This window comes from Molothrus aeneus, chromosome 15 (assembly GCF_037042795.1).
Source record: "Molothrus aeneus isolate 106 chromosome 15, BPBGC_Maene_1.0, whole genome shotgun sequence".
NCBI lineage: Eukaryota > Metazoa > Chordata > Aves > Passeriformes > Icteridae > Molothrus > Molothrus aeneus.
The window spans coordinates 2,297,825-2,311,396 of NC_089660.1; the positions used below are offsets into that span (position 1 = coordinate 2,297,825).

Sequence of the window (13,572 nt, forward strand, 5' to 3'; positions counted from 1 at the left end):
CAAAACAGGGCAAAACAATGGTAATAACTGGTTATAATGACATCAGGGGCACAGCACAGCTCTGCTCCTCTGCCAGGCTCCTTTCCCTGGGACAGAGGCGCCGGTGGCACTGGTGGCACTGGTGGCACTGGTGGCACTGGGAGCTCTCTGGGGCTGTACTGGTGAGCTGCTGCCTCAAGCCAGCACTGTCCCAGCAGGGAGATTTCAAGGAAATTTAATCTGGCCAAACTCTCTTTCTGATGACCTCACTCAACTCGTGTACAGTCCAACCTGTACAATAACATCACATATTTTGTTGGCTGTTTTAGTAAATATTCAGACAAACAAGATGGGTTTATTTTCTAAATACTTCAGAAACAAATCCAAAAAAAAATGTAAAGGGAAAAAGAAAAAAGAGTAGCATTCTGGTCCAGAAACACAGGAAAACATCCCACTAAAAAAAGATGCATCCCTCTTTTCCTTAGCTGAGGTTTTTAAAAATGCAGATTTCTCTGCTAAGCTGTGAAGGCAATCTGAGAGGCAGGTGGTTGTGCAACTCTTGGCTGCTGCATGGCTCAGCTCTGAGATCCTTTTCCATGATATTTGCAGGAATTAATAAGAGGAAACAAGACCCACTTCAAGACATTAAACTGTCCAAACAAAAAAAATAAATAAATACAGTCATACCATTACTGGACACACCATGACCTCAGCCCCTTTCCTTCATCTCAAATGTCTTCAATTATTTCAACACAAGAAGGATTTGAGCAAGAGAGGTTTATTTTTAAGCCTCTGTGTCAACCTTAATTCCAGTGGGGTTTGAACCCAGCACACCTAAATCAACATCAGCATTTTTCTCCCTTTATTCTTTCTGTCTTTGTGGTATCACAGCCAAAATATGATAGAGGCAGGTGAACCAAAAACAATCTGGAGATGAGACACAATTCCTTGCGTTGTTGAAAAGCCAGAAAATGATGAAAACAATTTTTTTTTTTTTTTTTGCTCCCTGCCCCAGAAGAAAGAATCCTTGGGGTGAAGGTGTGAATTATGGAGCAAACAGCACTGCAATGGCCAGGTCCAGGCAGTACCCTAATTTACATCTTGTTTTCTCACTTTGTTAATGTGGAGCTTGGGCTATTGTTCAGCAGAACTCCTTTGGTCAATACCTTCCAAACAGTTCAGTGCAGAGCTGCCCGTTGTTGTTCTTGTTACAGCTGAATTTTGGGGTTTTTTGTATTTTTCATTGATCATTTCCACCTCCAAACCCCAGTGCACAGTCCAGCAGCACTCCTTGGTAACTGTGGAATTGGGAATATTAAAAACCCCACATGAAACAAAAAAAAGCAGCTGCCTAAACCCTCCCATTTCCACCCAGATGTCTCTTGTTTCAATTAACAGAACCAAACTAATTCAGAGCCATTCACTGGCCTTGTTTGGACTCACTTGGAAAAACACACCTATAAATCACATCTGAAAAGCTGCAAAGAGAGAAAGAATTTGTTCCTCTTTGGGCAGTTCTTTTTGTTCTTTTTTTGGTAGAATAAACTTCTACTACCAAACACAAAATGCACAATTATGTGTTGACAGCTCACAGCCTCTGTGGTTCTGGCCACAATAAAACACAACTGCACACTGTCCCTCCAGTTCTTCGAAATTCAGGACACCCAGGAGCTCCCATTTGCATCATCTTCCTGGGAATCTGAGCTGGAAAAGGGATTCCAGGGAGCCTGAAGTTACCAAAACAGAGCCACAGCAGGGATTTCCCTGGTCCCAAATCCACCAGGCACTGAAATGCAGGAATATGGGCACAGAAAGGGGAAATGGATGAATGGACACAGAAAGGGGAAATGGATGAATGGGCACAGAAAGGGGAAATGCAGAAATGGGGACAGAAAGGGGAAATACAGGAATTTGGGCACAGAAAGGGGAAATGCAGGAATGGGCACAGAAAAGGGAAATGCAGGAATGGGCAGAGAAAGGGGAAATGCAGGAATGGGTACAGAAAAGGGAAATGCAGGAATGGGCACAGAAAAGGGAAATGCAGGAATATGAACATAGAAAGGGAAATGCAGGAATGGGCACAGAAAAGGGAAATGCAGGAATATGAACATAGAAAGGGGAAATGCAGGAATATGAATATAGAAAGGGAAATGCAGGAATATGAACATAGAAAGGGGAAATGCAGGAATATGAATATAGAAAGGGAAATGCAGGAATATGAATATAGAAAGGGGAAATGCAGGAATATGGACACAGAAAGGGGAAATACAGGAATGAGGACAGAAAAGGGAAATGCAGGATAAGGAGGCAGGGGGCAAATCAGGGAGGGGGGAGAACGTGGTCCCAATCCAGAGGCACACAAGGAAAGCTTCTCCTCCTTGTGGGACCTGCTGACACCATTAATCTCATCTCCAAGGAAAATCTGAGGCGGTGGTTGAGAGCTGCTTGCCGTGGTTTGGAGAGGATTCCTCCAGCCTGCCCATAGGCTCTGGCATTTACAGGAGTGCAGTGAATTTCCACGGGGCTGTAAACATTGACTAAATAGGAATGCATACAAAAAGAGGCTTTGAAAAGAGTTTGGTCCAAAATGAGAAGTGGTGTTGACCTCTCAGGGAGGAATGTCCTGCTGCTGTGGAGATGGTCAGCTGAGCGCTCCACGAGGGTGGGAGAAACAAGGAGCTCGCCCAGGGAGCTGGGAAGTAAATTCTTATTTTTGTTTTTCTTCTCGAAGTAGCTTTTAATATTTCTAAGAGCAAAAGGCATTTTGAAAGAAACACAGCTCCTCAAAACACAACTTCGAAAAGGGGCTCCTTTTGAATCAAAATAAATTTTGAAGAAGAAAAATGTGAGCATACTCTTATTAAGTGAAAAACTCCAGCTGTTCCACACAGGGCTGGCAAGGCAGAGAGAAATAATTCACAAATCATTTTATTAATTAACCAACAGAGTGTCCTCATGAGCTGATGGGAGACCCCCCACGCTGGGCTCCCCACAAAAGGGAAATAATCTGCATTGCAATTAAAAACCTGCCCTGGAAACCATCAGATGGAGGGAGGAAAGGACTATTTTAACCAATTCATTAATTATGAATATTAAAGAAATCAAGCTTTGAAGCTCAGTTCATAAGGAGTCAAACTTCCACTTTTGTTCTGCTCGGGAAAATCCAACTCTCCAGACAGCATCTGTCAATCTGATCATTATGTGGCTAAATGAGGGAGAAAAAATGTGTTCTCTCTCACCTGCAAAAGCTATCTGAGCCTTGAAAATTTAATTTGAGTTTTCCCTTCTAGATTTGACTGGTCAAGTTAAACTAGAAAGATTATTCATGGAAAAGCAACCGCAGTTGGTTACTAGGATACAAAAAATCACTTAGTATGTTCCTCCAATGAATAATCCCAAGCAGAACACACACAAATTCAATAAATTATGAATTTCTCGGTCTCTCTTACATAAACATTGGGGTTGCAGAGGCATTTCTTGGAAGCCTTTAATATAAATTCATCTCTTAATGACTGTGCTCTAGCCAAACAAACAGAGGGGATGGCTGAGCCCTGCAGGTGAGCTGCATCCTTTGTCTAGACATGGACGTTCTGGCAGCAGGCAGGGTGCCCAGGGCCAGCAGATCCCTGGTTGTCACATCTCAGAGCAGATTCTGGAATCTGGCAAGCTCACAGGCCCTGGCACAGCGGGTGACGTCAGCAGCAGACTAAGCTAATTTGGAAGAAGGCAATTCTTATTCCAGAAAAAATAAAATAAAATAAAAAAATCCCCCTTCCTGCACAATTCCACGGATCTGAGAGGTCTTACATAAAGCACTTGTCAGATGTCTGAAGGCACGAGGCACAGTTTAGGCTGGAGAAGATCTCTTAAGATTATTGAGGAAGGCAGGGAGAAGTTTTCCTGCATCCATCCGAGGCCCCCAGCCCAGCACAGGGTGGGAAGAGCATCCTGGGGTCAGACAGAGCCTGCCCTGAGCCACTCTGACATCCCTGGGAGCAGCCCTGGGGCTCAGGAGGTTGATTTTGGTCATTGAACAGAATTTGGGTTTGTGTGTATGGGGATGTGCATGGGGCTGTGTGGGCTCCTCCCATCCCTTCCAAAACCACAGGATAAGAGGGATTACAAAACCCAGGATAGCAGGGATTACAATCCCCAGGGTAACAGGGATTACAACCCCCAGGATTACAGGTATTACAAACCCCAGGAGAACAGGGATTACAATCTCCAGGATTACAATCCCCAGGATAACAGGGATTACAAAACCCAGGATTACAATCCCCAGGAGAACGGGTATTACAAACCCCAGGAGAACAGGGATTACAACCCCCAGGCACAAACCCTGCTCCAGGCTCAGGTGTTTAAAGCCACGCTACAGGGGCTGAAATCACTTTGTATAAACTTAGAATTCCTTGAAATTGAGCCTTGTGGAGCTTCTGTCCTTCTCACCCTGTGCCTTTGATGGCATCGGCAGCTTGAGCTGCTCTGTGCTGCCAGATCACCCAGTAATTGCTGTTTAAAGCCCACAAATTGCTGTTTGAACCTGTTTAAACAAATCAGGTGCCCGGTAATTGCTGTTCAAACCCCACAAATCCGGTGCCCCGGTGGGGATGTGCCTTGCACCCTGCAGAGGACGCCTCCACTCCAGGAGGGAGCACCAAAACACCTGGAATTCTGAAACACCCGCCAGGGGAAGAGGCTCTTGATCTCTACGAGCAACAGCCACTTAGAAAATGATTTCTGTTCTCATTCCTGGAAACCCTTTCACTTGGCAGGACAAAATAATCAAGAGTTTTTGCAGGTGTCCTGAGGAAAGGAGCACCACAGAGCAGCCCCCAAAGAGGTCACAAGGGGACACAGCTTTCTGCCAGGAGCTACAGGGATTATCAAAGCCACCCTTAGCCCTGGTAGTGCAGTTCTACTCATTCCATTCCTAGCTGATGAATAAGAAAATAAAAATAACTTGGTCTTTGAGATCTCCAGTGATAGAACCGTTCTTATTTATTGTATTCCACCTGTATTCTAACTTGCCTGGCTGCATTCTGGAGAGCACATGCTCAAAATTCCTGGTCCTGTCTTCCCCCCAGAATTCACAGCAGCCTCTGAGCTGCTCCTGTTAACAGAGTTTGAGCCATCCCCAGGACACCACACCAGGCAGCTCCCAAGTAGAGTTTTGTGTTCCCAGGAAAAAAAAAAACAACTCCATCCAACTGTGTCAAGTTTAAGACCCCAAGAAACAGCAATTTTCCCTCATTAGGAATTATGCTTTCAAGCTGAGGAGATAACTTTTGAACTGCACTCCATAAATTCCAGGAGACATCAAGCTGAGCAGCTGGTGTCCCAGTGAGAGCAGAGGAGATAACAGGCTCAGGAAAGCTGTGCCACAGTGCCAGTTATCTCTGAGCAGAGCAAGATAAACCTGAATGAAATTATTTCATTTGTGCTGCCAAATGGGATATTCTATCTTTTATCTTTGCCTTCTCCAGGCAGGGCCTGGAGGATTCAATGTTTGACTTGTGGAGGAGGGCAAAAATCAAAAATCTTTATTCCCTAGCATTTGGAAACCTGATGGAAAACTTTTGCTCCAGGGAATTCTTTCTTGACTGATTGTTTTCCCTGTATTGCCACACAGCCAACAAAAACCAGAGCTTTACTTTTATGTGCCTATTTATTTCTCCTACATAACCATTAGACATTTTCCTATCAGGAGTGCAATCACAGGAAAATGGTTAAAATGGGAGAATTCCTAAAGTACAGAATTATCATTATTATGTAAAAATCCACAGCAAAACCAGCAAAGTTCAAAACCAAAACCTGTTACATGCAATTATCCAGCCAACAACCACAAACACAACTCCATCCATCCTTCCCCCCTCAAAGCATCAGCAGCTCTTAAAAAAATCCTAAATGTGATTTCCCAGCTGCACTGAGAAAGCTTTGAAGTGCAGTTAGATGGTTTTGTCTTTAAGGAATCTTCCTGTGCAATTGAAGCAATAAATCATTTTTTATCTTCTGATTCAGTTTCCCAACAGCAGAAGGGTGCAGAAAGGGAAAAAAGATATGGTTTTGTTGGAAAGGGGGAAGGATTGGGGTCAGATCCTCTCAGCAGGAGATTCCTGAGCTGCTCCATTGCCAGAGGTCTGAAAGAACCCAGGGAGAAAAAAACCTCCTGGGTGGAAAGCAAGCCCTGCTTACACAAAGCAGAGGAGGAGATCTCCCTGGACACAGAGGGGAAAACAAATTAACAAGCAAGAAATCACTTTCTCCTCCCTCCCTCCTCCCCAAAGGCCCAGTCCAACTGCTCAGGCACCAGGAATTCATGTTCCAGCACTCAGTAATTGAGACAACAGAGCATCCAGGTCTGAAGGGAAAAGCTGGCACAGGTAAGCTGAAATAAAGCTCCCTCAGTGCCAGTGATTCATTCTTTGTATCAGACACGGGGAAAAGAAGCACAGCCATCACCGAGACAGGGAAGAACACAGAGTAAACAGCATCTCCTTCCCACCAAAAAAGTCCTCCCATGGGCACAGATCTTATCAGAGGGAGCCTGTCCCTGCTGATGCCTCTGGGGAAAGAGCTGGGCTGGGAAGGAGAAGGGGTAGAACCTCTCTGAGGGCACCAAAAGCCTCTGTCCCCTCCAGGACACAGATCAGTGACACCAAACAAGGCTGGAGAAGCTGCCTGAACGAGAGGACAGAACAAAGTATGGAAATCCTCCTCCAGCAAAACTCCCTGCAGCTGCTGCAGGCAGAGGAGCTCCCCTGAGATGTGCCACGGAGCCAGGCCCTTCCCCACAGCCCTTCCCCACTCCTTGGCACCTCTGCCCTCTGGATAAGTCTGCAGAATTTGGGTGCCAGGGAGTCCCGAAAGCGGCCAAAAGGAGATCCTGAGGAGCGGGGAAGGGGCAGGTCATGGGTCAGCCCCGTGGTTTGGCTGCTGTGCAGGACTCCAGACTGCTCCCAAAAACTGCCCTGGGCAGGGGAAGAGAGATGAACACAGCACAGTAACATGGGAATGTGTCAATTATACCCTTTTTTGACTCGGAGATGGGGTAACTGAGAGGCATTTTAAAAACTTTTATTCCATTTCCAGTCTCATGAGAAGGCTGAGACACGGCAGATGTTCTAACTCACGCCATCACACAGACCCATTCCCCACAGAAACGCAAGGAGAAGAGCTGGAGGACCTGACACACCTTCCCAGGGTGTGTGGGGATGTCCAGGTGGGCTCTGGGGTGTGTCCCGGGGAATCTCATGGTGCAGCACACGAAGCCAGCCCAGCAGCAGCTCCCCAGAGGGCTCTCCCTGCGCCAATTCTCCTCCCCGCTCCTCTCCTGAGCCCACCACATCCATCGCGGTGACGTGCGCGCTCCACCTTAGGCAAGGCTGCTCCTAATTTAGCTGCCGAGGCTCTCAGATAGGCTCTGTAAACACAGGGATGCTGCCGGGCAGGAAAATGTTTCCTTTCAAGGCAAACCCCGCTGTGGCAGGACGCGGCTGCCCCGAGAGCAGCTCCTCAACCCAAGGGGCTCAGAGGTGAAATCCCCCGGAGCTCGGAGGTGCTGGTTTGTATTCCTGATGGAAAAGGCAGCGAATGTGACACGCGAGGAGGATCCTCGGCAGGACCGGGAGAGAAACCCGGCACAGGGCTGGCAGTGACTCATCCTGCTGTCAAATAAACATCCATGCCCGCACATTCAAATCTGCCTGCCTGGAGTTAAACACCTCAAAGATCCCATGGAAGCATTTCCATGGGTTATCAGATGATAACCTGCTGGGGAGCTGCGATTTCCTCTGCCTGCAGGGAGGAAATCCAAGGGTTCTGCCTACACAGACAGAGCCTGGGGTGGGATTTTCAGCCTCTGCAGGAGGGTGAGGTGCTGACACACACAAAATTACCCAAATTATCCAAAGAAATAAAATTACCCAAAGAAATTAAAAGAAATAAAAGTGGGGAAAGCGCTGCTTGACAGAATTCCCAGCAAAGAAATTCCCTGTGGGGAAAGTGCTGCTTGCCAGAATTCCCAGCAAAGCAATTCCCCTCTGGAGCATAAATCATTAAAATTTAAAAATTATTAAAATTTAAAATAAATAAAATTTATTTTATTTATTATAAAAATATATTATAATATATATTATATTATAAATATATAATTATAATATATTATATTTATATTATATATTATAGATTTAATTCATATTTATATTTATATTTATATTTATATTTATATTATAATATATTATAAAATTTTTAATTATTAAAATTTAAAATAAATTTAAATTATTAAAATCATTAAAATTAAAAAAAAAAAAACCACAAAAACAGAGAGAGGGCACCTGCCCAGCACCAGCCAGTGGAGAGCAGGGAAAGCTCTGCCTTTAATGACACACTTGGCACAGTGCTGGGTGTGTGTGACAGCCCGTGGGCCACGGGGCATGACACAGCTCCATTTAACACCAGCCTGGGAGGCAATGCCTGCCTGGATTGCTCCTCCAGCCTCCAGAGCCGAGGTGCCAAAGGCTGAATTAATCGTGCCAGTTGGCTGCAGCACAGTTTGGGGCATGTACAGTGGTTAAAGAGAGCCCTCAGTGCACAAGCAACCTGCTCCAGCTCTAAATCCCACAGAAGGCTGAGCAGCCTCACAGGTTTCCTTTTGAAGAGTGGGAAAGCAGAAGGCTGCTAAGAAAGCAGTGAATTAATCTTTTTTTTTTCTTTTTTTTTTTTTTCCACTTCTGTGACCTTCTTCCAGGAGATGCTTCATAATTAATTAACTCTTATACCCCCATGTGAGCCAGGGTTTCCTGCCTCCCTTACATTCAAAGCAATCCTGTGACAAAGCCACTTGCTCAAAGGTCTCACAGGGAGTCATCAAAATCAGTGACAGACTCTCAGAACCTCAACTCTCAGCCTAAAAGATGCAGAAAAACAGGCAAAATCAGGCTGGATTAACACCTGCAGTCCTTGAGGATCAGCACTGAACCAAACCCAAACCAAAAACTGGTCTGGACAGGAACTTTTTTCACTCAAACCAGAACAACCTGAAGTGGTTATTTGTAGTTTTATTGAAGTCAGACTGGAGCCAAATCAAACAATTTACTGAACTCCTGACAACGATAAGAACTCCTCCCACAGTGCATCACTAGCAGCTGAAGGAGGAGGGACCAGCAACAAATCTAAACAAAAGTGCTCCTTCAAGTGAGATTTCAGCCCCTGGAAAAGGCAGAGAGATCTTTTCCCACTGCATGGACTTTGCTCCTCATTTCTTAGAGGAGAACTGAATCAGTATTTTCAAAAGGCATACACAGAAATGTCTTTTTTAACCCACATGCTGTGAATTCCTGCTGCTCTGCCTTATCCAGCACCCTCCAACCATCCCTGTTTGGCCTGGCAGATGGGAGCACCAGCCTGGTGAAGGCCTAAACTTGGGATTTCTGCCTTGTTGAGGGTGGGTTAATGATTAGAAGCCTTTTCCTTAAGAATACAAAATAATTTCTTGCACCGAAGTGACTTGTGCCAGAACAAGCCCCATTCTCCCTCGTGTTTACCAGACACAAATGCCACTCATACTTGGTATTCCTCACAGTTGTGAGGAAGGCTGTGGGAGAAGCACAGCAATCAGATCCCAGCCAGATTCTAAAAAGGGAATTTGGCTGCTTTGTTAAATACCAATGCCCCTATTTGGGTCAGGACCAACAGCTGGATCCCAAAGTCCTTCCCTTGTGCCTGGGCTGGCGAGTGCCTGCTGTGTCCAGCAGCTGCCACCTTCCCCTGTCACCAGGGCTCACAGACACTGCTCCTCCAAGGCTTTCCCTGGATCAGAGGAATTTTCCCCTCTCCCAAGCCTGCCCTGCCGAGGTCCCGGCTCCCACTGGTTTTTAACCCTTTCCTGAGCCCTGTGTGTGCCTGCAGGAAGGAGCCCCGTGGAGGAAGGAGCCCCATCCATGACACCAGGGTGCTGTGTGCTGCTCCCTGCCTCTCTCACCCCAGCTCCAGAGCGATTCCCTGCAGCAAAACAGGCACAGAGCCACAAATCCCACAAATCCCACAAATCCCACAGATGCAGCAGCTCCCGGCCCGCTCTGCAGCCCAGCCCAGGTGCTGCCCATCACCTGCAGGAGCCAGGACAGCACCGTGCCTCAAAAACCAACAATCCCCTAACCCAGCTGCCCGCAGATCACCTCGGGCCGTGGGCAGGGAGGCGAGGGGAGCAGGGAAACAGCGACATCCATGCCCAGCCTGTGTGGAGCCGCTCCTGCCGGAGCATCCCGAGCGCTGCGGGGCAGCAGCCGCGTGTGTCGGCTGTCGTTTCGCTGTCCCCCAGAGAACAGCGGCTTCCAGCAGCACCTCAGGCCTGTTGTTAAGCGCATCTGACACATCCCAGCTCCTTTCCCTTCAATGCCTCCCCAGGAGCTGCGTCTCATTAGGCGCAGCCTCATTACTCGCGTGGGTGCCGCTCCGCTCGGAACCTCGCTGTTAATCTGACAAAGCCCGGGCCCATTGTGTGCTGACCATCGGGTACTGGGCAAACACGAGTTTCCCAAGCTCCCGGCACGAATTCCTCCGGCACCGATAGCGTGTGCTCTTGCATCGCTCCGCGGAAACGCGTGGAGGAACGGATGGGGCTGGGCGAGGGTTTGAAGATGCAACAGGAACGGTTTGCTCAAGCACATTCGGACAAAGTCGGGTATAAAAATGAGTTGTCTTCAATAGGATTTCAAATTGAATTCTGCTGTTTGAGAAAAGCATTGCCATTTCTGTGTAGAACCTGAATTGCTGCTTGTTTGGCTCTTCCAGGAGCCAGGTCCCTCCACATTCCCTCTACATCTGATTGCCTTGAAAAAGCTTTTTCTACCTTTAGCTATTTATGGTGAACAAAACGACCAAAGTGATTCTGCACCGAATCAATTTAAGTAAGCAAATTTCAGTTTGAAGACGTTCTGTTTGATTGTTTGGGTTTTATTAAGAAGTCTCTTCAGTCCGTGGGACAGAGAACAATTCCTCTGTTTGTCAAAATGAGAGTGAAAGTGCCTTGCTCAGTCTGCAGGGTGAAGAAAGAGGTGCATTCTGGACCAAGAAGAGGAAAGACTTAATTCTGACTGATTATCTTTGAGTAATTCTAAACAGCCCTCACATTTATAAACGGGACTTCATCCAACCATTCAGTCTCCCGGAAAAAACTTTCTAATTTTCAAAAGGACTGTTCCAAGAACAGCTCTAAACCTGCTTCCCTCCGCAATGCCATTTGGATAATGAAAGACAAACAATCCATCCAAAATTCAATTTCATATGAAAAATTGCTGAATGGGGTCCAACCCGACAAAAGAAATTCATAAACTTCCAAACTGCAAACATCCAAAGGCTCCTCTGCAGCCACAGGTTAACAGCTCCTTTGGGCTGTCATTACTCTTGTAAAAAGCAAACTAAATTTGGGGAAAAGACATTTCCAGCATCATCCAGCCCTCAGCAGAGGCATTCAAGTGTCCTGCATAGCTTTGCCTTGCGCAATTTGACAAATGTTTGCAAATGGACCATCCCCAGCGCTGCGATCCTCCCAGACAGCCTCCACCTGGAGGGACACCACCGAGATTTTCTAGGCCACCAGAACAAACGTTTGAGCTGGGAGGTCTCCATAAATCAAGCCTTCATTTTTCTCCCCCCCCCCCTCCCTCCATCAAACTTTTCCTCTTGAACAACTCCTTTTGAAAGCACCGCGAGGAAGTCCTGAATGGCGGAGCTGCCGTGAAGCTGATGTCATCCCTTTTTTTAAATTCACGTGTGGAGGGCTGAGCATGTGGAGGCTGCTCAGGAGAGACTGTTCTAGCACCAGGCAGAAGGGCTGGTACAACTCCCAGCCTTCTGGAACGGAGCTCTCAGCAAGATCCCACCACGGCCCAGCAGGTACAGATATTTTTCCTTCGGGAAGCTCCAGCCTGACCGGGGTAACCTCTGCTGACCCAAAGATGTTTCCCTGGATTTTTTTTTTTTTCCCTCCCAGGTTTTTTACATGTGCCCCCAGCTGAAAAGCCAAAAAGCGAAATAAATCTCCTCCAAGGTCATGCACTCCTCACGATGTCTTTATTTGCCAGTTGGCGAAGTATTGAAAAAAATGAAGACTTCCGTATTGTGAGAGGAGCTAATGTCCCATTTAAATGTAATAGAGAACGAGAGGAGATGCAACTAGAAATCTAATCACTGCTTCATAGCTAAACCACGAGCTTAGCAGCTTTCTTTTGTGCCCTGAAGGTCCCAGGCACCCTCTCTTTGCAAAGACAATATATGGCACATCCAAATGCTAATCTATTCCTCTCTTTATTTCTATATTCAGCTCCCTGGCTGATTACAGGCAGACGTGTATGTGTTCAATAGGTCCTCCTGCTTCTTTAAATAAGTTTAATAATACCCTTTTTATTTATGGGAGCCTGAAGTACAAAGGATGCAATGCAGGAGCTCTGCAAGAGCAGAAAAGAGAAGAAAAGCAAAGTAGCTGAAGATACAGCCTGGCAAGGGCTCAGTAATTCAACACTGTTGATTCTATAGAGACCAACTGCTTTTATTATGCACAGATTCTCCGAGGGGGGAGAGAGCCCCACAGTTACGAACTTGCAAAGGAAAAGAATCGGAACGTCTCTTGTCTGAGTGCAGAATTGGCTAAAAAGGCAATTTTAAAGGCAGGGCAGCCCACCGACCAGTTCACCCGGCCACTCCGCACAACTGACGTCTCTCCCCATTAAAAAGTTGTATTAAAATAATATAACGAGAAGGGGAAATGAAGCAGAGAGCCCCTCCGAGGAGTGGGTGCGAGGGCTGGGAAGCGCCGCTCCAGCTGCGGGATCAGCCCCGCTTCACCCCGCGCTCAGCATCCCCGCCCGCCGCGCATCGCCGGCAGCGAGCGGCTCGGAAAAATCCCTGAAACGCCCGAACGCCCGGCTCCTCCGGGCATCGCCGACACGCTCGGCTTCCCCGGGCATTGCCCACACGCTCGGCTTCTCCCGGGGAGCCTCGGACCGCGGAGGGGCGGCACGGCCGCCGCCGCTCGCCCGCAGCATCCCCGGGGCAGGAGGCGCCCCCCGCCCGCAGCCCCGCGGCCCCGGCGGTACCTGCCAGCGTCTTGTGCACCGTGTTGCCCATCGCTCGCTCGCTCGGCGGCGCGGCGGAGCCCGGGGCCGCCCGGAGCTCCGCAGGGCCATGGACAGCGCCCGCCTCCCGCCGCCGCTCCGCGCCCGCCCCCGCCCCGCCCCGCGGAGCCGCCCCGCCCGAGCCGCGGGTGCCGCTGCTGTGCCCCCATCCCTGCCCCTGTGCCTCGCCGGGATGTGCTGCTGCTCTGCCCCCATCCCTGCCCCTGTGCCTCGCCGGGATGTGCCCCTGTGCCCCCCATCCCTGCCCCGGTGCCTCGCCGGGATGTGCCCCTGTGCCCCCCATCCCTGCCCCGGTGCCTCGCCGGGATGTGCCGCTGTGCCCCCCATCCCTGCCCCGGTGCCTCGCCGGGATGTGCCGCTGCTGTGCCCCCATCCCTGCCCCTGTGCCTCGCCGGGATGTGCCGCTGTGCCCCCCATCCCTGCCCCGGTGCCTCGCCGGGATGTGGCCCTGTGCCCCCCA

At 48.3% G+C, this 13,572-nt stretch overlaps 1 protein-coding gene across 1 annotated transcript in view; it reads right to left on the bottom strand.

Moving 5' to 3' along the window:
* Positions 1-13,168, bottom strand: part of NEURL1B (neuralized E3 ubiquitin protein ligase 1B) — a 33,560-nt gene extending 20,392 nt beyond the window's left edge. The window contains exon 1 of the mRNA XM_066560446.1: positions 13,074-13,168. Coding sequence (XP_066416543.1) covers positions 13,074-13,104 — 31 coding nt within the window. The 5' untranslated portion in view covers positions 13,105-13,168. The remainder of the gene's footprint in view (positions 1-13,073) is intronic.
* Positions 13,169-13,572: the final 404 nt, after the last annotated feature.